At 36.3% G+C, this 26,739-nt stretch overlaps 1 protein-coding gene across 11 annotated transcripts in view; it reads left to right on the forward strand.

Annotated features, from left to right (window-relative positions):
* The window catches only part of CCSER2 (coiled-coil serine rich protein 2), a 155,201-nt gene that overhangs the window by 89,247 nt on the left and 39,215 nt on the right, over positions 1–26,739 (forward strand). For all 11 annotated transcript variants that reach the window (XM_007104043.4, XM_028481602.2, XM_028481603.2 and 8 more), the window contains 2 exons: positions 1,854–2,049; positions 23,741–23,824. In XM_007104043.4, coding sequence (XP_007104105.1) covers positions 1,854–2,049; positions 23,741–23,824 — 280 coding nt within the window. The remainder of the gene's footprint in view (positions 1–1,853; positions 2,050–23,740; positions 23,825–26,739) is intronic.

Consider the following 26,739-nt stretch of genomic DNA (forward strand, 5'->3'; position numbering starts at 1 on the left):
TCCAGCAGAAGGCTCTATAAGGACACCTGTGGAAGTACCAAGTGCTGTTTTAGGAGATTAAGGAAGCTCTCCATGAGGAAGAGCTAACTAATTTAAATTGAAGAGGAGTTGTCATTCTCCAGATCAAGTGTGCTGTGGAGGGCAGCATGGGTAGATTGGCCAAGAGTACAGAGAGGTCGAGGACATGGGTTTGGAGATGAGGGCGATTGTCGTGTGCTTTGGCAGTCTCAGGTAACTGGCTATGGATTAAAAAGTCAGTCTGAGGGAGGCAGGTATATTGAAGGATGAAGTTGAAGAATAAATTGTATTCAGGCTGTCTGTAGTCTCATAAGCCATGTATAAGAGTCTCCTTGTCCCTGAAAAACATGCACTTTTGTGCCATTTATTTTCATTTTCTTTTTCTAGAAAACTTTACCTTTCATTTCAGTCCAACTCAAACCTCACACTTTATAGTTCATCCTAGCTTCTTTCCTACCCAAGAAAATTTCCCAAAGTATGTCAGCTTTTTCTCCAAAAACATAACTTGTCTCTACTATTCATTTGCCAGGTGGTTCTATCTTTTTGTCTTACTATTTAAAAAATTTTCATCACTCTCTATTCAGTTATGGATGGTAAATTCCTACTAATAATTTATCAGTATTTGAAATTTAATAATTCAACTATATTTTGAATCTGTAAAAATAAAACAATTAAATGTGAACAAATTCTTATCTATGGATCAGCAATTTAAAGGTTCTTAAAAATCTCTTCTTTGGTTAAAAGAAAGATCAGGCCTGAAATCAAGTATGAGAAATAGCTTCAGAGAAAAATAATCTTATGAAAACCAAGCTCATATTGAATATTTGAGAATTTAGAGATTTGGTAATATTTGTTAAAAGCTAGAACATTTAATAGAAACTGTATTTCTACTTTTGAAATTTAATGCATCCATGAATTTCACTTTAATCCTAATATGTTAATGTAGCCGTAATATTGGAGAGAATACTTTTTCAATGTATTACTTTAAATATTGAGATTTCACACATAAAACAAGTTATTGTCTTAAAAACCACCTGGAATTATGTGTAATGTGAATGCAGTAATTTTAAAATTGCTATAGCTATGACTTCCAGTTAAAACATTGTGTTTTTCACGTCCGTGAAACACATTATCCCTAGTTGTGTTGTTTTTTTTTTCCCTCTTATTCAGCATGTATGTTATTGCATGAAACTAAAGGGAAGCTTAAATTTTTTTAGAGTAGATTTTTTTTTAAGGTAGTTTAAGATTAGGAAATATGTGGTGTGTAGAAGCCTTTTGTAAAACCTTGTTTAATATTTATTGGAAAAGATGGTTTATCAAGAATGTAAAAACAAAAGAATAACAGTGTATCTGTCTTAACTGTCTGCTGGCACTTTGAAGGCATAGGAGTCCAGGGGTGTGTCCAAACTGGGAATTAATGAGGGTAGCATAGTTATGCAGCTAAAAAAGGTGTGAAGTTTAAGAGCGTAATTAAAATTAGGAGCTAAAGATCAGATTATCAGTGCAGAAAAGTAAAGTAAGTATAATTTTTTCCAGGCAAGGCCTTTCCTCAGAGGTTTTTGTTTCTACTCTAGTTCCTAAGGAATAAGATTTACTTAACCAATGTGTAAAATACACAAAAGGAGGGAGTGCAGATGATAATTGTGTTAATGACAACTAGGATTGATTGAACTTTTCAGTGGAAACAAATTCAGTATCTGAAGTGAGTAAAAGTCAAAGGCTTTGTGATAATGATAAATGATTTATAATAATCACTGTAATAATTTTATAACCTTTATTTGTCTGTAATTATATTGTGTATCTTTTTCCTCCAACTTCTTCCCCTGCCCTTCCAGAGGCTCTCCCTATAGAGAATCTCCTTTGGGTCATTTTGAAAGCTATGGAGGGACCCCCTTTTTCCAGGCTCAGAAGATGTTTGTAGATGTACCAGAAAATACAGTGATACTGGATGAGATGACCCTCCGGCACATGGTTCAAGATTGCACCGCTGTAAAAACTCAGTTACTCAAACTGAAATGGCTGCTGCATCAGGTTAGTATGTAGTGAACATTTTCAGCTCTGATATTTTGAATTGCAAAATGGATTGACTTTATTTTTAAAGTAAAGTTGAATTTCTAATGTCTACTTAGATTTGTGGAGAAATAATGGTTTAAATAGTACATAATAGGAACTTCTCTGAGAGGAAAAAAATGTGTGATTTTGCATGGTGGTCTCAATACAGTCCCCAGCATTTATGAGCTATGTGATATTTGGTAATCTCTCTGCTTGTTTCCTCGTTTTTATAGTACCTACATTGTAAGTTTGTTGAGAGAGTTAGAGTTAGTAGTTGTAAATTGAGTGATTTAATACCTGAAACATAGTAGGTGTTCAGTCCTCAGTGGCTGCTACTATAATTTCGGCTAAGTGAGAAATAAGGAATGGCAATTTACATAATCATATAATTTCACTTTTATTTGAAACTTTCAAGTTTAATCATCCCCAGTCTTCTCATTTTTTTTGGAGAAAAGCTAGATGATGTGGTTGTCCAAAGACAACATGGTGAGCTGATGGTAGAACCTGGCTTCTGATTCAATAGCACTTTGTTTGAACAGAGCACATACAGGCAAAGTCCAATGCAAAGCAGAAAGCTAAGGAATAAAATACTAATTTTAAATCGGGAATATATTTTGTTTAGTTTTAAATCTATATTTGTATTTTGTAGACAAGTTTAACTTAAAATTATGGTTGAGAAAGAACAGTCTGGATTTTCTGCTCAGTTTACATTCTGAGTTACCTTCCTCAGGATTGTATATTCTAACTTCTTATGATCAGGGACCAAGTCTTAGAATTTCCAGTGGCCATCAAAACCATCTGGCAGCCATCAAGATAGATACTCAGTAAAGGCTATTTGAAGTGAACTGTGGCTCCTCTGTTAGTAACTACAATTAGTGTGAATATCCTGTTAGTCATGTAAATTGTTTTATATTACTCGATTATGGATTCTCTGGACTATTCTCCATTCTTTTTTTTTTTTTTAATTTATTTATTTATTTATGTTTTTGGCTGTGTTGGGTCTTTGTTGCTGCGTGCGGGCTTTCTTTAGTTGCAGTGAGCGGGGGTTACTCTTCGTTGCGGTGCACGGTCCTGGTTGCGGTGGCTTCTCTTGTTGCGGAGCATGGACTATAGGCGTGCGGGCTTCAGTAGTTGTGGCTTACAGGCTCTAGAGCGCAGGCTCAGTAGTTGTGGTGCATGGTCTTAGTTGCTCCGCAGTATGTGGGATCCTCCTGGATCAGGGATCAAACCGTGTCCCCTGCACCAACAGGCGGATTTTTAACCACTGTGCCACCAGGGAAGTCCCTATTCTTCTCCATTCAAAAAGGTAGATATTTAACTACCTTTTGAAAAGACACTTTTCTGTGCTAAGGCCGGGAGCAAGAAAGTGGAGGATCCTTTTCGGATCTGAGGTTCTTGGACTCCTCTCGAGGCAGAAAGAGATTCAGTGATTGAAACACCCAGACATAAAGCTTACAACTTAGTTTAACTGTAACTAGGATATAGATTCTCTTCATAGTATTTCTCTTCTTACTGGTCCTGGGAGAAGATTTTCTGTCAGGAGCTTCAGAGACAAAGGAAAGAGAAGGTAGAAAAGGTGGTAAACAGCTAAAATATGTTAAATATCTACTTGGAGTTAGTCATTGTACTAGCTTTACCACATAGCCTCTTTTGTGCCTGGGTGTATTGCCCTGAAACATGAAGCATGATTGAATATCATCTAATTAAGACCAGGCCATCTCTAATAATGAGTAAAGTAGCATAATTCAGGAGAGAATAGGTGAATTGGTAACCAACCATAGGTACCATAAAAATAGAAAACTCTTTTTTGAGATACTTTATGAAAAACTGTGAATATCTTAATGGCTCTTTTCTGTCATTATGGCCTCTGAAATTTTAGATAGTACACATTGATCAGATTGACTTTATCCTTGTTTACACAGTGAAAACAAATTATGAGAAGAAAATTGTCTTTGTAAGACATCTTTAAAGTTTCCCAAAATGGTAATAGAAGTTAAAAGCTGAATTAGTCCAATATTTTGTAGAATTGCCTCTTTTTTTTTTGGCCACGTTGGGTCTTTGTTGCTGTGCATGGGCTTCCTCTAGTTGCGGCGAGCAGGGGCTACTCCTCGTGGCGGTGTGCGGGCTTCTCATTGCGGTGGCTTCTCTTTGTTGCGGGGCACAGGCTCTAGGTGCGTGGGCTCAGTAGTTGTGGCTTGCGGGCTCCATAGCGCAGGCTCAGCAGCTGTGGCACATGGGCTTAGTTGCTCCGCGGCATGTGGGATCTTCCTGGGCCAGGACTTGAACCCACGTCCCCTGCATTGGCAGGCGGATTCTCAACCACTGCGCCACCAGGAAAGTCCAGTTGCCTCTTAATGTTACTAAATTTTAATTTAGTAACATTAAAATTTAATGTTACTAAATTTTAAAAACTTCAGTGTAATACATATACATGGCTTAAAAAAATCACATAGTTATCGAGAGGCTTAATGAAAAAACAGTATTTCTGTCCCTCTCCCCACTTCAGTCAGCCTTCTCTAATCTGAACAGGTTACTATCTGAAGCTTCTTTAGAACTATCATACAGGGACTTCTTTTGTCATATTCTGGGATTTCGACCGTTATTTCCTGGATAACATATCTTCTTTTTTCTTAGTTTACTCCCTTATTTAGCTGGAGTATATCCTTAATTTACTTCCTAAGAGAGGGCAAATGGGTGGTAAATTTTTTAAAATTAATGTGTCACTGAAAATCTCTTTTTTATCTACTCTCACATTTAATTGATACTAATAGTTTGGCAGGGATGGAGTAGTTTGGCTGGGTTGGAAGTGAGTTTTTCCTTAGAAATTTGAAGGCATTGCTTTTCTAAGATCCAGTTTAGCCACTGAGAAGAGTCTACTGCATTCTAATCCATTTTACATTTTGTTTTGTCTGTTTTTAATCTCTCTGGGAGATTTTTAGTCTTTTATTTATGGCATTCTGCAGTTTCACAGTGATATCCTGTGATTTTTTGGTTTGTTTTCCGTTTAATGTATGGGTAATTAGTGAGCTTTTTGAAGATTCATGTAGTGTGAAATTTTCTTAATTTATTTCTATGATTATTTTCTTTACCCTGTTTTCTCTGTTTCTTTCTGGAATTCTTGGTAGTCAAAACTAGAACTTACAAATTTTCAGTCTTTTTTCTTGCATATTTTCCTTTCTTTGAGTTTGATTATGTTTCTGGTCTATTTCCTCAACTTCATATTCCAGCTCCCTGTTTCTGTTGAATTATTTTTCTTGGCAATTGTATTTCCAGTTTCCAAGAACTCTTTATTGTGTACCTTTCCTTATTCATATCATTCAGTTCTTATTTTGTCAGTAAACTGTATTAGGTAGCTTGTTTCTGTTCTTTTTTGTTAAGATTTCTCAGGTTCCCTACATTATTATCTCTTTCTAAATGGTCATTTTGTTCTTGTGTTTATTTTAGTTTCTCTTTCTTTGGAATATTTCTTCAAATGTCTAATGATTCTTTGTTGTTTATTAATATTTAAGAGTGAGGGGGAAAACGTTGGTTCAGGACTCTTTATACATGGGCTGGGCTTGTCAACTGGCTGGCTTCATTTTACAGTGACGGATGGATGTCAGTGGACCCTCAGTACTTCCTAAGTGGAGTATTTTTCCTTCTGAGGTTTTGCTACAGTTTCTCCAGAGAAGAAACCTCTGATTTTTTTTTTTTTTTTGCTTGGAGTAGAGGTAGAAGACTGGGAATCTATTTTTGCCTTATGCAGACTTCCAATTAATTCCCATATTTTTAACCCTAATGGGTCATATACTTACCTTTTCCTATATCCAGTATTTTGACCCTCTTTGGAGTTTTGCAGGGCAAATTGGTTCTCTTTTTGTTCGTATTCCTTGTCTACACACACTGTAGTTGTGTCTTCCTCCAGTCCTGCTAAAGCACTAATTAGAGTTTCTGTCTGCTATGTCCCCTCTTCAGTTGTCTTTATCATTATGGTTTATATGTTTTTTAAATTTCTTTACTCTCATTTTAGTATCGGTTTAAAAGAAAGATAAAAATATCTCTAATCAAAAGCCCTCTACTTCTTATCAATTAAATTACAGAGAAAAATATTTAAATAGTACTTTAATTGTGTGAATGCTTACTTATGAAACTTTAATGTGTCACAGCTCAAATTTTATTTAATCCTTGCATGTTGTTGTTGTTTGCTGGATTTGCCAGTAGAGAGGTGACAGTTTTGTATTCATTTGCAAACACAAGAATTGTAAATAAACACCGGCGGCCAGTAATTGCTTGGGGCTTCTCATAAGAGATTGCTGTTATAGGGAGGAGTCATCCTTATTTCAATGAAACATGAAGCTTTTCAAGATTTGACTGAATACTAGCTCAGAAAGAAGAATGTCCACTTAGAAAGAGGTAGTTGCATAATCTCTTTTGTTCTCTTACTTTGATGTTCTCTAAGTGGCTTACCCCAAGGCAGTGTTCCTTAAACTCCAACAGAATTCTTTTCCTTGATTATTTTTAGCAAAGTTTAATTAGGCTATTTCCCTTTTAAGGTTGTATTAAATTTATATAAGAATACTAGGGCTTCCCTGGTGGCGCAGTGGTTGAGAATCCGCCTGCCAATGCAGGCAACACGGGTTCGTGCCCCGGTCCGGGAAGATCCCACATGCTGCGGAGTGGCTGGGCCCATGAGCCATGGCCGCTGAGCCTGTGCGTCCGGACCCTGTGCTCCGCAACGGAAGAGGCCACAACAGTGAGAGGCCCGTGTACCACAAAAAACAAAACAAAACAAGAATACTAAAGAAAAATGAATGAAAATAAAAAAAGCATAAAAATGATTTCTGCAACCCGATTCTTATTGGAAACAACAGAATTTTATAGAGCTTCTGAGAACTTTACATATAAATACATAAACTTTCTATTACCTAGTACTCATTAAATGTATGTTAGATTGATTTTAATCAAATAATTTTGCTCGTACCTTACCTGCTTTAGTTACTTGTTATCCATCAATCCAGTGGACTCTCATTACTGTCTTTGTCTTCTTGACGTCCAGGACCTGATCAAGAGACGGTACTTGACAGGACGAATGAGAAGCCACCTTTGCATTCTGTAGACTTCCCTTTAGTATCTATTACCAGTCTGAAGGAATTGCTTTTGTGTTAGTCTGGATTCTCCAGAGAAAAAAGAACCAATAGTGTGTGTATGTGTGTGTATTTATCTATCTACATGCACACACACATGTAATATATGAAGAGGTTTATTATAAGGATTTGGCCCACATAATTATAGAGGCTGAGAAATCCCAAGATCTGTAGTCGTTAGGCTGGAAACCCAGGAGACTGATGATAAAGTTCTAGTCTGATTCTGAAGGCCTAAGAACCAGGAGAGTCAATGGTGTAAGTTCAGAATCCAAAAGCCAGTGTCCCAGCTCAAAGACAGCCAGATGGAATGTGAATTCTCCCTTACTCCACCTTTTCTTCTATTCAGTCCCTCAGCAGATTGGATAAGGCCCACCCACATTCGGGAGGCATTCTGTAAGTCCACATTGATGGTAGTTTTGGCAGGAGCATTGCAAGTGTGGGAATGTGGGAAGCGAATCATATCCAGAGTAAGGACAATAAGGACAAAACACTGCTCCTTCCGTAACGGAAGTGGTCCAGTGTAATCAACCTGCTACCAGATAGCTGGCCGATCATCCAGGGGATGGTGCCATATCAGGGGCTCAATGTTGATCTCTGCTGCTGGCAGGTAAGGTGCTAAGCAGTGACTGTAGCCAGGTGGGCCATGTTGCTGAGTCCATGCATAATCTCCATTCCTGCCACCGTGGCTGTTTTGTTCATGAGCCTATTGGATGATAATAGGGGTGGCTGGGAAAGAGGCTGACTGGTATCCACAGAATGGGTCATCCTATCCACTTGATTATTAAAATCCTCCTCTACTGAGGTCACCCTTTGGTGAGCATTTACATGAGACACAAATATCTTCATATTTTTTGCCTATTCAGAGATGTCTGTCCACATATATATCTTCCCCAGATTTCCTTGTCACCAGTTTTTCACTCATATTCCTTCCAGCTCCTGACTATCCTGTCAAACCATTGGTCACAGCCCATGAATTGGTATATAACTGTACCATTTTTCCTTCTAAGCAAAGTGAACAACTAGATTTACTGCTTGAAGTTGCCCACTGGGAGGATTTTCCTTTACCACTGTCTTTCTGGGATGTCCCAGAAAGGGACTGTAGTGTTGTAGCTGTCCACTTTCAGCTGTTGTCTGCATGTTGTACAGAACTATCTGTAAACCAGACCTGAGTCTTCTCTTCCTCTATCCACTGATTTTAGGGAATTCCCCATGAGGCCATAGTACAGGCTGAGAAAGGCTGTATAGCAGGAGTAGGGACCATGGGCATTTGGGCCACTTTTTCATGTAACTTACTTGTATCATCTGGGTCTGCTTGGGCCTGATCACATATATACCACTTCCATTTGATGATGGAATATTGCTGTACACACGCAACTTCATGGCTTTGTGTGTCAGATAATACTAGTTCATGATGGGCAGCTCAGGTAGCATGGTAACTTGGTGGCTCAAGGTTAAACATTTAGTCGCTATTGAGATCCAGTAGCAGAGCAAGAGCTGTTTCTCAAAAGGAGAGTAGTTATTTGCAGAGGATGGATGGATTTTGCTCCACAATCCTAAGGGCCTACAGTGAGAGTCACCAGTGGAGGACTGCTAAAGTCTCCAGACAGCATCCATATCTGCCACTGTCACTTCAGTACCAGGGGATCAGCTGGATCATGTGACCCAAGTGGCAGAGCAGCTTGCACAGCAGCCTGGACCTGTTGCATAGTCTTCTGGGCCCTACTCAAAACTAGCAGCTATTCCAGTCACTTGGTAAATGAGCTGAAATAACACATCCAAATGAAGAATATATTGTATTCAAAATCCAAAGAGGTCCGCTAGGCATTGTACATCCTTTTTTTGGTTGTAAGAAGATCCAGATTCAACAGCTTATACTTTACCTTAGAAGGGATATCTTGACCATGCCCATGGTCCCCACTCCTGCTACACTGCCTTCTTTCTCTACCAGCAGTTGTTTATATTCCTTTTGTGTTTCTGGTAGTAACGGTAAATCGATGATTAGCAGTGCTATTCAAAGTAACTTGTACATGAAGTTTCTGTTCCTGGTCCACTAGAGTTAAAGTAGCTCTTGCCAGAATAGACGTCAACACATTTCATCCTTCTTCCACAAATTCTTGCTACCAGGGAAAAAAAATTGAGCCAAATTAAACAGTATGTTTACTGACTACTTGATTTATATTCTGGTCCAAGCTTTTTACTGTGTCATAGACAGGAAACAGTTTGTGGACCAGAACTGTTCTGCAAATCAAACTGTGAATAACACTGGTGTAAGATACTGTCCTTACCTGTAAAAGAAACATGAAGGGAATGAAAAAGATGTACAACCAAATGTTATATCAGAGGTATATTTATGTAGTATGCAGGAGAGAAAATGCCCTTGGAATGGAGATGAAGAGATTCACCGTATGCCATTTTAGAGACGTTGATATTTTGCTTCCTGAAAATTGAGTTTATCAGTGAATTCTTCACTTTATGAGTGAAGAATTCTGGGGAGATCAGTAGAGTTGGCACGTGCAAAGGCACAAGTCTTAGGAGCTGCGTTGACTGAGGGAAAACCCACAAGTACTAAGATACTCAACAAGGAGAAAACCAGAAAAATCAGGGCTCACCTGGTACACTTTGAGGTGGCTATTAATACAACTTCTTACTCTAAAAAAGTTTATTAATGGGAAATAATTAAGCACTTATGCTGTATTTATAGTAGGATATATATTTCAGTAACTGAAGAGATCCTTCATGAAAGTAATTCATCTCTGCTGAAGAGTGCCAGCAAATGAATGTAGAAAGTGTGATACAATTAGAGAAACATCATTTTATAAACCCTAGTGAAATTTATGCCGAGATTATTATTGTTACAACCATTAGGTGAAAGAGTGATGCTTTCCCAGACAATTCATATAGTGCCAAAGTAACGTTGTATAACTTACTTTATGGTTACAAGAGAAAAACACATAATTGTTCATTGGAGAGATCAAATTGCCATCACCCCAATCCAGTGATTAGTTTTTCCATCACTACTGAGTTGGGTTAACCAGATAGTGTGTATCTTCTCATGTGATACACAGAATTATGTTTAACATATTCTAGGCAAAAATATTTAATTTTAATTCCTCAAGTCCTAATTTACAGCTTCCTTTTTATAGGAGAAACAAATGATAGAAGATTAAGAAAGGAAGGAACCAAAGAAATTCAAATGGTTGGAAATTCTGTAGGAAAGATAGTGACGTCGCTTCAGCTTATTAGTGTCGTAAAAATTTAGTACAGGGAGATGACAGTGCTACCTTAAAAGGAATTTAAGAGACAGCTAGATGCAATGTGAGATTATGAATTGGATACTCGTTGGACAGATAACTATAGAGGACATTTTGGGTCAGTTGGAGAAATTTGACTATGGCCTATGTATTAGATGAGGTGGAATTTTACTGAAATGGAAAGATTGTTGACTGAAGAAAAGCAGGTTATAAAACAGTATGTGTGTTATGATCATATATCTTTATCTCTATATATCTGTATACCTATATCTCCAGAAGGATATGCACTAAGGTGGTAAGTTATGATACCTGGGTGGTGAGAATGTGATCTTTTTAAAAAAATTTATATTTTCTAATTCCTGACTTTCTACAATATATATTTACTGTTTTGGAAAAAATAAAAGGCTATTGAAAAAGTATGTGTCCTACTTAAAGATTAGTTATAAATTAGATATGGTTAAAATGTAGAGTATTAGGGAAGAGGCAGGAATGATAAATAGGCTTAGGGCAGATTGTAAAGGGTCTGTGTACCACAGAAGGAGCTTGGGCATTATTCTGTAGGCAGTAATAAGCTGGGATTAGTGACATGGCCAAATTGGTATTTTAAAAATATTACTTGAAGGGATCTGTGGAAAATGAATAGCAGAGAGAGTGACTTAAGTCATAATATTTAGGGAGCTGTTGAGGACATCCAGGTTTTAGCTTAAAGTTTTTAAAAAGTCTTCTCTTTCCTGTATGTCTTACAGAGTTGTATGTAAAAATTTTATATAGTGGTCATACATTTCATATTGGGCATTCTTCTAGGTTCTGTAATGTATATTATCTCTAGTTCTTGAAAAGTAGGTGATATTGGCTTCATCTCACAGTTGAAGAAGTTGAGACTCAGAGAGCTAATTAGTGCTAAAACTGGAGTTTTTACCCCAATCTATATGGACTCCAAGGCCTGCTGCACACAGCAGCATTCTAGGAGATACCCTGGGGTACAACAGGAAGAGGAGAGTGTGAAGGCAGCCTCTAGCACTCTCCTCACCATCGCCTTGCATCCCTTCAGCCAAACCCAGAACAATGGTTTATTAAATAGGCCTCGGTATTTAAGAGTTCACTTGAACAAAGTTCTCAGTGCACACAAATAAAATTTAAAAATTGTAAACAGTTGGGTTTAGTTTTGATGTATTTTTTGTTTTTGTTAATGCAGCTCAAGGGTACTTCACAATTTAAACAGTGCCTTTATGAATTTTATTTTCTTTCTCAGTAGTACTGTGGGATAGGGAGGATGGCAGTGATCCTATTTTAATGGTCAGAAAAATGAGACTCCCAGATTTATTGTGTTTCTCAAGGTCACCTGGTTGCATACTAATGCAGAATGTATTTTAAACCCAAGGCTTTTGAAATATTTTAGCATAATACTTCTCATATTGTATTACCTAATTTAGAGAATTTTAAATAAGAATTTTTGATCCTGATCTGAAGACATGGGTACATACAGAATAAAAAATTTTTTAGTGGTGTCTTATTTCCTTACTTTAATTCTCTACTTCCTGTTTCAACCACTTGAAGCATAATATGCATATAGAGAAGGGTACAATTCATAAATGTCTATCTCAGTCAGTTTTCACAAACTGAAAATACCCATGGACTCAGCACCCAACAAGAAAAAGAACATTACCAGGACCCCAGAACAGAAGCCTCTTTCAGTCATTAACCTGCATTTCTAATGGTGACTATCTGATTTCTGAAAACATAGATGAATTTGCCTGTGTTTGAACTTTACATAAATGAAGGGAATGTATTATATTTCCTTTTTGTGTGTGGCTCCTTTTGCTCAATTTTATATTTGTGAATTATTTCATTTTTTTCATTTGTTCTTACTGCTATAGAGTATTACATGATGTGAATATACTGTAATTTATTTCATTTGTTCTACAGTTGATAGGCATTTAGGCAGTTTAGGCTATTATGAATAGAGCTGCTACATTATTCTGGTATATGTCTTTTGGTGAACATACGTGTGCATTTTTGTTTGGTATATACCTATGAGTGGAATCAGCTTTAGTAGATACTGTAAAACGGTTTTCCAGAGTGGTTATGCTCATCCATTTTCTTCACTCTCATTTCATTATTTCCCCTGTATGCTTTTATCGTATTATCATCACATTGAGCATCTCTTTTGACCTTGGAGTGAGAAATGAAATATCTAAGGTGGAGTAATGAGAAGAACATGATGGTATCTTTTTTCTGACATTTTTCTTTGGGATTGCAAAATATTTGATCCCGATGATTCATATCCTGTCTACTTGTTTTGGGGGATAAAAATAAAGAGGTATATAGTAGTATTTTATGAACTGTCAAGTATGATATACAAATGTTTTGTTTTATTATTTCCTCTCAGCTCCAGTGTTGAGAATAAAACCAGTAACTTGTCCCTCACATAATTCTCTTGTCTGTCTGTCTGTCTCTGCCTCTGACTCTTTCTCTCTGTTCCTGTGTCTCCATCTCTCTGTCTCTGTATGGGGGGGGAGTGGATGCATGGGTGCAGTGGCAGGTGGATGAAATATTTCAGCAGCACATCCTGGGAGAGTGCACTAAGAGTTGAGGAGCTGCTGAATGATTGCCACTTGGTGGCAGAGAACCATAGAAAAGTCAGGGAACTTATGCTCCTCTATCCCCAGACTTTTCTCTTCATTCCAGGAGAAATAGGTTTATGAAATATACATAAAAAGAGCATATACAACATAAGCGTACACCTTAATGAATAATGTGAAACAGGTTTGTACTCACCACCCAGGTTAAGGAACGAGACATTAGGAAGCTCCCTATGTGATCCTTCCTGATTGTAATGCCTTCCCTTTCCAGAATCTAGTATTTCCCTTGCTTTTTCTGTTAATTTTTAACTGTCTCTGTTTGTGTCCTCATGAATATTAGTTTTGCCTCTTTTAGAACTTTATATAAATGAAATTATACTGTAAGTATTTCTCTGTGAATTGCTTCTTCCATTCAGCATTTTCTTTAAGGTTCTTTCATATTTACATTTAGTTCTGCTTCATTAATTTTCATTTTTGCACTGTCCAATTCTATGAACAATTTCTTTCTCCATTTTATTCCTGATGTCCATTTTGTTTCTTTCCAGTTTTTTTTTTTTTTTTTGCTATGACAAATAATGTTGATATGAAGTTTTCCTGGCATACATGTGTGAAAATTCTTCTGGAGTAACTAACTAGGAGTGGAATTTCTGAATCACGGGGTATAGAAATATTCCACCCTACAAATACCAAACTATTTTCCAAAATTGTTCAATCTGTCACTGCCTTCAAGTAGTAGATGCTTTTTCTTCCATTGTTCTACATCTGAGCAACACTTCTTATTATCAAACTTCTTAATTTTTGTCATGTGATGGGAATCTAGTGATATTTAGTTGTGGCTTTATTCTGCATTTCAAAATCAGGAAATCAACATTGACACATTACTACCATTTAATTCTTAGAGCCTGTTCGCTGTTTGTCCCGTTAGTGTCCTTTATAGCAGAAGCAGAAAGATCCAGTTTAGAATCACACATTGCTTTTAGCTGTCATGTTTCTGTGGATGTCTTTGAACTGTGGTACTTCCTCAGTTTTCTCTTGACTTTGATGACCTTAATATACTTACTCTTTTGACCAATTCTCCTGATTATAACCAGCTTCTCACCACCTGTCCTGTGCAGTTGCCCTCCTCATCCCTCTAAGATTCTGAATCCCCTGCCTGGCTGCTCCCCTGTGTACACCTTCCTCACCCTACTTGGGCTTTGACTCCTTGTCAGCCCCATGGGTTCTGACACCCCACGCCAGTCTCCTCCTCCTGTGGATGCCTCTTCACTGTGCTTGGGCTTGATACCACGTGTCAGTTGATGCCTGCATGTGGATGCCCTCTTAGCCCTACTTGGGTCTGAGACCTGGCACTGGGCCTTTTCCTGCGTAGATGCCCTCTTCATGCTGCTTGAGTTCTGGTAGCCCTCTCCAGGCCCTCCTGTGGGAGTACACCCACCCCACTCAGCTTAGACTCTGACATCCCAGACCAGGCTGCCCCTGTGTTCATGCGCCCTCCTCATTCTATTCAGGTTTGACACTGGAATCTTTCTTCCCCCATCTTTTCTGCGGATGCCCTTTTTATTCCTTTGGGCTCTGACATGCCTTGGTAAGCTGACCCCCTGTAGGGACATGTTTCTCAACCCAGTTAGACTCTGAAACCCTATGCTGGGCTGTCGTTTTGGGTGGAGACTTATCTTTTTTGTCTCACTTGATGGCTTATTCAGGAAGATAAAGTGAGGAGGAAGAGGAAGCAAATTTTTAAAAATTTATTGACTTTATCAAGGTGGAATTTGCATTCAAGTAAAGTGTACCCATTTTAAGTATGCAGCTGGAGTTTTGATGAATAGACACCCCCAGCCCCACCATTAAGTTGTGAAACCCCCATCCCCACCATCAAGGTATAGAACACTGCTGTTGCTGCTGACATTCTCTCATGTCCCGTTGGAGTCAGTCTTCTCTCAAACCTGGCCCAGGCAGCCATTGCTTTGCTTTCTGTTATTAAAGCTTTGTCCTTTCTAGAATTTCATCTGAAAGCTTTGTCTTCTTCTAGACCATCCAATGTGTGCTTTTTTTTGTTGCTGGATTTTTTCACTCACCATAATGGCTTTGATACTCATCTGTGTTTTGTGAGTTTCAGTACATTCCTTTTTATTGTTGAATAGCATTCCATTATACGTGTATGCACCACAATTTTATTTTTATCCATTTACCCATTGATAGACATTTGAGTTGTTTTTAGTTGTGGGTTAATTGGGGTAATGTTGAATCTTTAGAATAATGATGAAAGTTAATAGATGTTTTCAAAAAATTAGAATTTGAATTTAGGCCATTTTTCCCACTTGTTTGTTGTGGATAAATTATCTTGGATAAATTAAATTACTTAAATTTCCTATGCCTAGACTTCCTCATAAAAGAAATAGAGATTATAATAGCTCCTATCTCAGGACTGTTACAAAGAAAGCATGAGGAAATTCAGATAAAGTGCTAAGTATAGTGTCTGATGCATAGAAAGCAGTTAATAAGTAAGTGTTAGCTGTTGTTTTACTGACAATAGCAACATCAACAAAGGTAAAAATGTGAAAGGTTTTTAATTGCTTGCATTGCTTACAGTTTTATGTAGCTGCCCAAAAAGCTAATTCCATTTACTTTAGTATCGATGTATTGTTATTTCCTCATTCAGTATACTTTATTAAGCACTTGTTGAGTATCAAGGATTGTGGTAGTAATGAAGATAAAAAGAAAGAAGGCATAAGTGCATTGTTCTTAAAACTACACGTCACAAATGGTTAGTGGGTTTTGAAATAAATTTTGTCCATCATAACTAGACTTTTTTCCTAATAAAGTAGAATGGTATAGAAACTATTAGGGGGCATCACGTACGCATGATAAGGACAGATATTGTTTTGTGAAACTTGTTTTCAGTGTGATATTTGTATCTCTGTCTACCATCCATCTATCCATCCACCATCTTTTTTAGACACATGCATGCACACATATTCAAGTATATATGTACATGGTTATGGTGTAAAATGTATTCCTTATTGTGGGATATGGTCCAAAAAAAAAACCTGCTCAAACAGGTAAACCTGCTTCAAGGATAATAAATCAAAGATTTAAATTGGAAATAATGAAATAACCACTGCATCAATAAAACATTAAATCATCAATAAATCTGAGAGATGTTTGTGATGTTTTATAAAGAACCCTGCAAAACTTTGTATAAAAGATTTAGAGAAAATACTGATACTTATATTCTATAGGGAGGCTAAATATTATAAAAATCATCTTAATCCAAGGATATTAATGTAGTAACCAAGACTACCTTATAGTCTAGGAGAACCAAGCTACCTTATAGTCTAGGAGAAATACGAGTATTAAATAATTGTAAGAATGATTGATGTGTTGGCGTGTCACACTGACTTGACATCCAGGCTCCCTGGGATCAGTCTCCAGGTCCAACCCATGTAGGGATAGACTGGGCCATATGCAAGAACTTCTGGGGGACACACTGTACTGTTAGGGTCCATCCAGCTCGTAAACAGAGTTGCTAATTCCCCTGAAGCCGGATTTCATGGGAACTCCCTAGCCTTTCTCTCCGAGGCATTGCCAGGGAGTCTAGTCCATGAGAGGCACATGGGAGACCTCTATCTCCCACGGTGGGGGTGTGGGGAGTGGGTGTTGGGTGGCTGAGAAGAACGATGTGTTTGAAAGAGCAAAGATAAGATACAATCTGAGTGTGTGATTGGAGCCCGTAGTTCTTCCTAGTACTATTGGTAGATGTAATACAATTTCAGCCAAAATCACAACAGTTTTATTCTGGGGATTAATCAAAATGACTCCAAAATTGTTAACACCAAAGTGTAAGATTTGTGTACATTAAGAAAGACAAAAAGAGAAGGAGGGAAAAACCCTTTAGAGCAGGTTATAATATTGACACAAATAGAAACATAGAGCAGTGGAAGAGAATAGAAAACCCAGAAATATGTGCTGAAGTATGTACTAAAATCAGTTGACACAGAAGGGTTTTGAAATAAATGTTGAGAAAAACTCAGTAGTATTGAAGGAATTATTTAGTTTCTTGTTTTATATTATTGTAAACTCAGATGGTTTGAAGAGTTAAATATTTTTTTAATGTAGAAAAATTAGAAGAAATCTACAACTAATATTTTTAAGTGACAAAAGAAACCTATAGAAAAGGATATCCTGAGTCAGATATGTACAAATTAAACAATTAGGTTAATAAAAAAAAAGTTTAAACAGAAGATATTTGTAAGTATGGTTTGCTTAGAATATTACAGGCTTTACCCATATATAACAATGTTCTAGTCAATTTGAATGCCGGGGAGATTTTTCTGTTTTGAAAATGTCTTTGCCCCAAACCATCTGTGAGGATCAACTCATCTTTGAAACACTTATTGAAAATCAGGCTTTGTGACTCCATATCTTTAAAATCTTTCCAAATGTAGCTTGAATCATTAGATTTTAAGTCCCATAGGTGAATTACAGTATTACTCAAAAAACTATTCTCAGCGCACAAATTCTGTGATGTGATGTTCATCCATATATACTTTTGTTTTTTAAAAAAGTGACTTTTGAAAAGAAAATGAAAAAAATCTCTCCTCTTCCTCTACTCCCTTTCCTAGGATGCCTCTTGTGATTGTGTTGTAGCATATCTGAAACACAAGGCAGTTTTGTTGACATCACTGATGCTGCTTGTCAGCAGAGATTGGTCAGTGCTGCCAAACCTTTTGGTTAGTCATTTCAAGTGTCCATGTCCATTGCAGCTGCTCTGGAACTCATAGGAAGATCCCAGTTTTTGCAAACTCATGGAAGAACCACTTGGGTAAGATGGAGTTTGTTATAGGGGTTTCCAACAAGTTAATATGTGAAGAGTTTAATACTAGAACAAAAGTTTACCTTTCTGCTTTGTCAAAAAGAAAAGTGGAAGATGGTGGACATCTTCCTCTTAGGACAGAGGAAGGTTTACCTGTCTTTTTGAATCTTTAGTAAAATGCTGATGACATAAGAGTTAATCAACTGAAGGTTAATTGCATTCAAAGTTCCAAAATCCTAACTAGAACCCACTAAGACACTTCACTTAGTAAAGCAGCCAGAATACTTCGATAATCAGTTAACTATGAATTGCTTACTTTTGTGCAGTGGTGTTTTATAGTTTTTATGTATTATTTTTGTATCTATGTATTTATTAAATATGTTTATGCAAAATGCTTAGAACAGTTCCCAGCACTGGTCAATAACTTATCTCCTTAGTATGTGTAGTATGAAGCATGAAAATTGCATGCATGGTTGTTATTCAGTGTTTTTAAAAAGAGAATGTTTTCTGTACATTTTATGCTTTTCCCCCCTCTAATGCTTAAAAAAACTTGTCTCAAAATGTTTGACCTGAACACTTTTCATCCTAGTCAAGGTTTTATAGCGAGTACTACCTTTATTTAGAGTCAGAGTTATTTGGAGGGTAGGTGGTTTTATTATTGATTGAATTGGAGATTATATTCATGATCTTTAAGCTCTTGTGCTTTGATGGAAATAATAGCTTTTTCCTTCTTTGATCTCTTGAATCTAGACTACTAGTCTGTTAAAAAAAATTGGAAGGCTTTTTTTTTTCCTTTGAGACATAGCAATAATTTAAACATTAATGACTCCCAATTGTCTTGGGCTGTACTATAAATTTATTTTATTTAGAAGAATTTTTTCAGTCTTCAAAAATATTGGTTTGGAATATGAGACTCGCTTTTTAATTAATTTCTAATTTTAGTACATTAATAGTAAATAATATCTATATGATATAAATTCTTTGGAATGTGTCGATATTTCCTTTGTGTTGGAAAACTTTTCCTTGGCCAAATAGTAAATATTTTAGCCTTTTCAGCTGAGAGGCAAAATTGATGTTGTTATGTAGATATTAATAAAATCATTTAAAATGTAACCATTTAAAAATGTAGAAACCATTTTTAGCTCATGGACTGTAATAAAAATAGGCAGTTGACTGGAGTTGTCCTGTGGACAATAGTTTGTTAACTAACCCCTGGCTTGGAGCCTGGTCAGTTTTTGTGACTATTCTATGTTTGTTTGAAAAGGATATATATTCTCTATGTTTTATGTAGTGGTATATCTATTATATTAATCTTTTAGTATCTTTAGGATATTTTATTAGGTATATAAATCTTTATGATTGTCACATCTTCTTGGTGGATTGTTCCTGTGGTCATTAATTAAAGCCTTTCTTAATCCTCATTAATACTTTTCATCTTTAATTATACCTTAATTATAACCCGTGTGTTATAATAATATTGCTGTGTCAGCTTTATTTTCCTTGGGATTGTTGAGATTTATCTGGTGTTTCTCTCTTTTTGTTTGCTTTTGTTTTATTAGGCAGGCCTTACATTAGTTTTCTGGGGCTGCCATAACAAAGTACCACAAGCTGGGCAGCATAAATGGCAGAAATTTATTCTCTCAAAGTTCTAGAGGCTAGAAATCTGAAATCAGCTTCCATCTTCACATGACCCATGCTTCCAAATTTCTGTCTTCTTACAGGGACACCAGTCATATTAGATTTAGGCCCCACCCTAACCCATTATGACCTCAACTTGAATATATCTGCAAAGATCCTATTTCCAGATGAAGTCATAGTCGCAAGTTCCGGGTTAGATGAATTTCTAGGGGGACACTATTCAACCTGTTACAGTTCTATTGAGGTATAATATACATGCAGTAAAATTCAATCTGTTTTGTTGTACAGTTCTGTGAGCTTTGACAAATGCATGCAGTTGTGCAGCTATTATAATCACACTCTAAAATTTCTTTTCTTTTTTCCTTTAAAGTCAATCCCTATATCCACTGCTAACTCCTGGCAACCACTGATCTGTTTTATGTCTCTGCAGTTTTGCCTTTTCAAGACTGTCACATACATGGACTTGTATATTTTTTAGTCTTTGGAGTCTGGCTTTTTTCACTTACTGTAATGCGTTTCAAATTCAGTCATGCTGTAACATGTACCAGTAGTTTCTTCCTATTTATTACTGAGTAGTATTACATTGTGTGCATATATCATAGTCTGTTTATCTGTTTACCAGTTGAAGGATATTTGTGTCTCTTTCCAGTTTTTGACAATTATGAATAAAGCCACTGTAAACATTCATGCACAAATTTTCATGTGAGGATGTTTTCATTTCTTGTCTGGGGGTGGGGATTGCTAGGTTGTATGGTAAGTATATATTTAACTTTTTAAGAAATTGCCGAGCTGTTTTCCAAAGTGGTTATATGATTTTGTATTCCTACCAGCAGTTAATGAAAGTTCCAATTGTTTTGCATCCTTGTCCACACTTGGTATTGTCAATATTTTTCAAAAGCTGTTCCCATAGGTATATGTTGGTATCTGACTGTTTAATTTGCATTTGCATAATAACTAATGATATTGAGCATCTTTTGTATGCTTATTTTCCAATTGTATATCTTCTTTGGTGAAGTGTCTATTCTTTTGCCTATTAACAAAAATTTTGTCTGTTTTATTATTGATTTTTGATAGTTCTTTATATATAAGTCCTTTATCAGGTATATAAATGATGAGACAAATGAATATTGAAAAATGGAATGCGCTTTTTGGGCAAGTATTTACAATAGTGAGTTAATGAAGTCAGTTAAAAACCCTAGACTTCCACATTATCATTATTTTTGTTGTTGCTATTGTTAAAAAATAGCCACTTTATAAATGTCTTTTGCCTTTTTTGCAGTTTTGCTAATGATTTTGCAATTGTCAAAAAACCTGCTTTTGGTTTTATTGATTTGTTTCTTGATTTTCAGTTTCATTAATTTCTGTTCTCTATTATTTTTGTCTGTTTGTTTTGGCTTTAATTTGCTCCAGTTATGGATTTGACACCTTTGCTTTAATATAAGTATCTCATACAATAATTTTTCCTTCTGAGCACTGCTTTAGTTGCATTCCACAAATTTTGATATGTGGTGACTTCATTTTCCTTCCATTCAAAATATTTTCTCATTTACTTTGGGACTTCTTCTTTTGACCCATGGATCAAAGAAATTTGTTATTTACTTTCTAAGTGTTTGAAGATAATTTTTCTGTTATTGATTTCCAGTTAAATTCCCTTATGTTCAGAGAGCACATTCTATTTTCTCTTCTTTTAAATTGAGCTTCTCAAATATGTAGGTTCATGTCTTTCACCAGATATGAGGTGTATTTATCCATTATTTCTTCAAATATTTTTCTACCTCACACCCTTCCTTCTGTGACTTCAATGATATGAATATTAGATCTTTTGTTATTGCCCCACAGCTCCTGCAGCAGGCTCTGTTTTTTTTCTCTTCATTGTTCAGAGTGGATGATTTATGTTGATCTATCTTCAAGTTCACTGTGTTACCTCAAATGCTGGAATTTAGTCCATCTAGTGCATTTAAAATTTTTGGTTATTGAATCTTTGCAGTTCTAAAATTTTCATTTGTTTCCACTTTGTATATTCTGTCTTTGCTGAGACTTTCTCTTTCCATTCCCTTTAAGATTTCAGCCTTACTTTTGGAGAATTTTTATAATAGCTCTATTAAAATCTCTTCTAATCAACTTCTCTTTTATTTTGTCATTGATGTTTATTGATTATCTTTTTCTGTGTGAGTTGAGATTTTCTTTGTTGTTTTTACATTGAGTAATTTTGGATTACATTTTAGATGTTCGAATGTTGTGTTGTGAGACTCTGGATCTTGTTTAAATCTTATGGAGAATATTGTTTTTTGTTTTTTTTTTTAAAGCAGACAAATGATCTGGTTGGGGTTAGACTGCAAGTTCTAATTAGCCACCTTTGGATTGTGGTTGTAATATCAGTTGTTTCCAAAGCCTCTGCCATGCTTGCCACATCTGTTTTGAGTGTACACCTTCCAAAGGCTAGCTTGGGACCTGGGCATAGTCTTAGTTTATTTCTCAGTCTTTGAAATGCTATTTAGGATCAGATCTGAGCAACTGTGGTGCTCAGGAGTGGTGAACCTTAGTAATTTACATACAACTTCCTGGAGTCATTTTCTTTATGACTTCCTGGTATTTTCTATTTCCCTGGGCTCACCTTTTTATTCCTGTACAGTGAAAACTGATGTATTATTTTTCCTGTTCTGCTTCTTCCCACAACTACCCCCATGTCCAAGGCAGTTGAGCTTATGTTGTCTCCTCTTCTTTGAGGTTCCTGCTCTGCACTGGGCAGGAAGTTATTGTGGATGTTGGGAAATAAGTCAAATTTTACAGTCCCTTTTTTCTCAAATATGTACTTGTTTGTAGGACTGGCCCTGTTTTTATATGTCAAGGCAGAGATAAACTTTTTACTGAGATGAGTCTTGTAAAATTTCTTTTTCTTTTTTTTTTAAACATTTTTTAATGTTTTCTGAGAACATTTGTTCTTCATTAGGATGTTACATTCTCTCTCAGGTCAAATTCTTAATGTCTGTATGGCATCACCAATAAAAATGTAATTTATCTCTGCTGGAAATTTGACAACTGCTGATTCTTCACTGTCAATCACTATTACCTGTATTTTTCTAAATACTCATTCCTAGGCCCCATCGCTAGAGATTCTGATTCAATAGGTATACAGTACAATAAGTAAAGAAGAAAATGATCTACATACTTATGTCTCCTATTTTAGCACTCCTGTTTCAATACAGGACATTTCCATGGTCTGGGAGATTTCCTTCGGGACAGGTAGGTCTGAGGAAGGTTGCTATGGCAGTACTCCTTGAAGATTGTTGACTCAGTGGGTGTCCCGAGGCAGCTAGGTACCATCTGAACAAATAAGGTATCGAGCCGCAGTTGTACTGCCTTGGTCAGGGACTCAGTCCCTCACCATCATCCCAGGCATATTCTTTTCTGGTTCATCTTTCTTAAGGTTGCCCATGAATCGTTGAACATGCCATTTTTCAGCTGGTTATTCCTAAACCACTTCAGCAAGGAGTAGGACATAATACTGTTCTGTCATTTTTTAAAAATTGGGTTTAAGGACAAAAAATTTAATTTTTTCAATTTTTTAAATTGAGGTATAGCATACATTCAGTAAAGTGCTTAAGGTGTACCAGTCTTAAATGTAAAGCTTGTACTTTTCATTTGTATGTACACACATAACTGCCATACAGACAAGACATAGAACATTTCCAGCATCCTTATGGATTATAATGCACTTTATTGTCAATAACCCCTTTCCCCTGAGTCAGCCACCGTTCTTCTGATTTTTAGCACCATAAATTAGTTTTACCATTTCTCAAACTTCATATAAATAAAACTTCATATAAAATCATTTTAATCAAATGATTTTTGTGGTCAGACCTTTTTGAGCCATTTAATATTGTTTCTGACTCCTTTATACTCAGAACACCCCAGCTGATTCAAATCAGATTTAATTTGACTTTTATTTTACATTTTTCATAGGTGAGGTAGTCTTAAAATTTTTAAGGAAATTTTCCCTATTCCTTTTCCCACTTTAAAACTTTCAGTGGTTTTCTGCATCATCAACTTGTATAGTGTATGTTATTTATTCCCACAAAATATTCTTTCCTGAGCTCTGTTGTTTCCTGTTCCACATTTCTTTCTACCAGTGCATAGAGATGAAAAGGAGATTTCTAAAATCTTATTTCCTGTTTGCCATGCTTGCATTTGGCCTGGGGTGAATTCAGGTTGAACTCAGTGTCTGCAGTTGATCTTACGTTTTCTTTTTCTTCTTTCTGACAGCATGATGGAAGTGGTTCATTGCATGATGTTCAACTCTCCTTGCCATCTAGTCCAGAACCAGAAGATGGTGATCAGATATATAAGGTATGATGACCAGGTAGTCATGCTGAATTTTTCAAAAAAAATTTTTTATTACTAAAATTATAAAGCAATAATAATTAAAACATTTAATAATAAATATATTAAAACCTGCAGCTTTGCTGTCTTGGGTTTTAACCAGATTTCTTTTAACTTTTACTATCTTATTAAGTTAAAATGATATCACTGCGGTGCTTTAATTTGCGTTTGTTTTATCAGCTGGATAATCATCTGTCCCTGTATTAATATTGGTACAGGATTCTTTTTAAAAAAATAAAAATCATTAAAATCTTTTTTTTATAATTATGAATAACAGTTTTAACAATATGACTACCAACAAAAATTAAGACAGATAATAGGTACTTCTCATATATAATCACAACATTGAAGAAATATTAATGAAAATGACATTAATTTATTTTTTTCATGTTTAAAGATATAATTATAGAATGCAGATGCAGGTTAGTGTTTGAAGGTGTATTTTTTTATAGTTCTCATCTTGAGGTCTATTTTTAGTTGAAGAAAGCTCTTTTTGTTTTTTTGCATCTACCTGAATCACCTATTTACTTCTTAAGCACATACAGGTATTCTTGATGTCTTTCATGTTTCCAAGTAAAATTATTGTTTCCTTTCACATTCTGTTTTCAAGGTATGGTAGTCAATGTGTGCTACTTATCTGTAGTAACAACCTCAAAATATTGGTGGCTTACAATAACAAAAGTTTATTTCTTGTTATTTCTCAATATGTTGCATTTTGGTTGTAGATCAATGGGACTTCACGTGTCCTCTTCATTCTGAGATCCAGGCTGAAGGATCAGCCCTTATCCTGGGACATGTTTTTTGTACCTGAGGGAAAGTAGCATTGGCATAATAACATGTGGATTCTACTTGGATGTAACATAGGTCGTTTCCAAAACAGGTCAAATGGCCACGCTTGGTATTAGGGGTCAGAGAAACGTAATTTTCTCATAGAATGTGGAGTGACCTATGGGGAACAAATTTATGTATAAAACACAAAATCAAAAGAATATAGGATAATAGTCACATCTGGTTATCTAATCTTGGCTTGTCAACATGTTACCTACCTGTTCTTATATAAATTTCTTCCCGTCTCTGGGCTTCCATCCTATTGTGAGTATAATAATAGGTTTGCAGTAGGACATCTCTTTTTTAAAAACTTTTACTTGCATACTCAATTGAGAACCATTGATTTAGATGATTTCTGATTATCTCAGTTTTTTTAAGTTTTGTGACTGATATTTTAAAAGTAAAGTTGACTTTTTTCCTGAATTCTTTCTTGGGAAAAGTTTTTTACATGTAAAATTCTTTTTAAAGAAAAAAAGTTTAATTCCAACTTTTTTATAGAATTAGTATCTTCATTTTGTCCATCTTCCTTTACAGTTTGTCTGTTAACTTAATACTACATGATAGACATATCATGTATTTATTTCTTGTCCCCAATGCCTTCCTTTCAGGCAGATCATTCCTAGTCTTTCTTCCTTCTTTCCAAGGTGAGATGCAGTAGCGCACACTGTCTCAGCCCAGTACACTAGACTGTCCTTCACTTTCATCAGCAAATCCCCAAGTATGTCATCTTCTTATCCAAGATGGTTTCGCAGTTCAGTTTCAAATGATACAAATATGGTGACTTATACCATTACAATTTTAGGGTCTAAAATCTCCACTGGACCTGCCATGTCTCCAGTCTTTCCTTTATCTCAGGACAACTGTCTCTCCCATTCCCTTGATGAGCTGTTCCAGACATTGACCACTCTCCTCAGCCTCTTTCTCAGCTACTCTTCTCAACTTCTGCAAGTAGCCTTGTGTTTTTCAAGCAAGATCTTCTGCTGCCTGCCTTCCGACTTAGTCTGTGTCTATGTCACTCTCAATCACTTTGTTCCAGTTGTAGGGAAAAGTGACCGCTGTGCTGTGGAAGACCACCCTTTCTTCTCGTGTTCTGGACTCTTATCTTCTGCTGCAGTTGAAGACCTCCTCTCTCATCTCTCTTCAGTGTGCTTTCTCAACTTCCCCTTCATTCTCTCCTTATAAATTTCTGTATCTTACCTATCCTAAATCCAGTAAATCGAATAAACCTTTTCTTGACTCTCCTTAAACTACCTTTCCAGTTAATGTGGAAACCTGGGAAAATAGACATTTGGCATGGCCTTTGTCCTACAAGCTTTATCCCTTGGTTTTTCTGTCACTTCTATCTGAATTCCCTATATACCCCTTAACATCATCCCCCTCCATTTTCTTTGTAGGTTCCTTTTCTTATTTAGAATGTAGATTTATATCTTTAGTCCAGTCCTCATCAAACTTTCTACTGTCATGATTTCACATATAACATATATATTGATAACACATAAAATCAGTCTCTCATACTTGGTAATCCAGTTGTCCGCTGGACATTTCCACTGTGTGTCCCACTCACAGGTGGAACACCTCTAACACACCTCTCAAGAGGTGTGTGTACCTCTAGCAATGTATTTAAAACTCAAAAATATTCCTCATTGGGGAATTCCCTGGCGGTCCAGTGGTTAGGACTCAGCGCTCTCACTGCCAGGAGCCCAGGTTCGATCCCTAGTCAGGGATCCCATGAGCTGCACGACACTGCCAATATACATATATATATTTATCTTTGGACATATTTCTCCTCCTTCATTCTCTGTTTCTATTTACCATATCATCTAAGCTAGAAATGGAGATGTCACCCTTGACTACTTCTCTGTGCTCTTCTCTCACATGCAGTGAATTGCCAACATCTCCTTTTCTCCTGTTTCTTTTCCTCCCTATTATCACTGTCTTGGGTCAGGCCCCTGCTCTTACCTGGCATATTACAACATCTTGATAACCAGTTTCCTAGCCTAGTTTTGTTGTTGTCCTTATCAAGTATATCCCCCAAACAGCTGTCAAAGCCATCT

This window comes from Physeter macrocephalus, chromosome 20 (genome assembly GCF_002837175.3).
Source record: "Physeter macrocephalus isolate SW-GA chromosome 20, ASM283717v5, whole genome shotgun sequence".
NCBI classification, from domain to species: Eukaryota; Metazoa; Chordata; class Mammalia; order Artiodactyla; family Physeteridae; genus Physeter; species Physeter macrocephalus.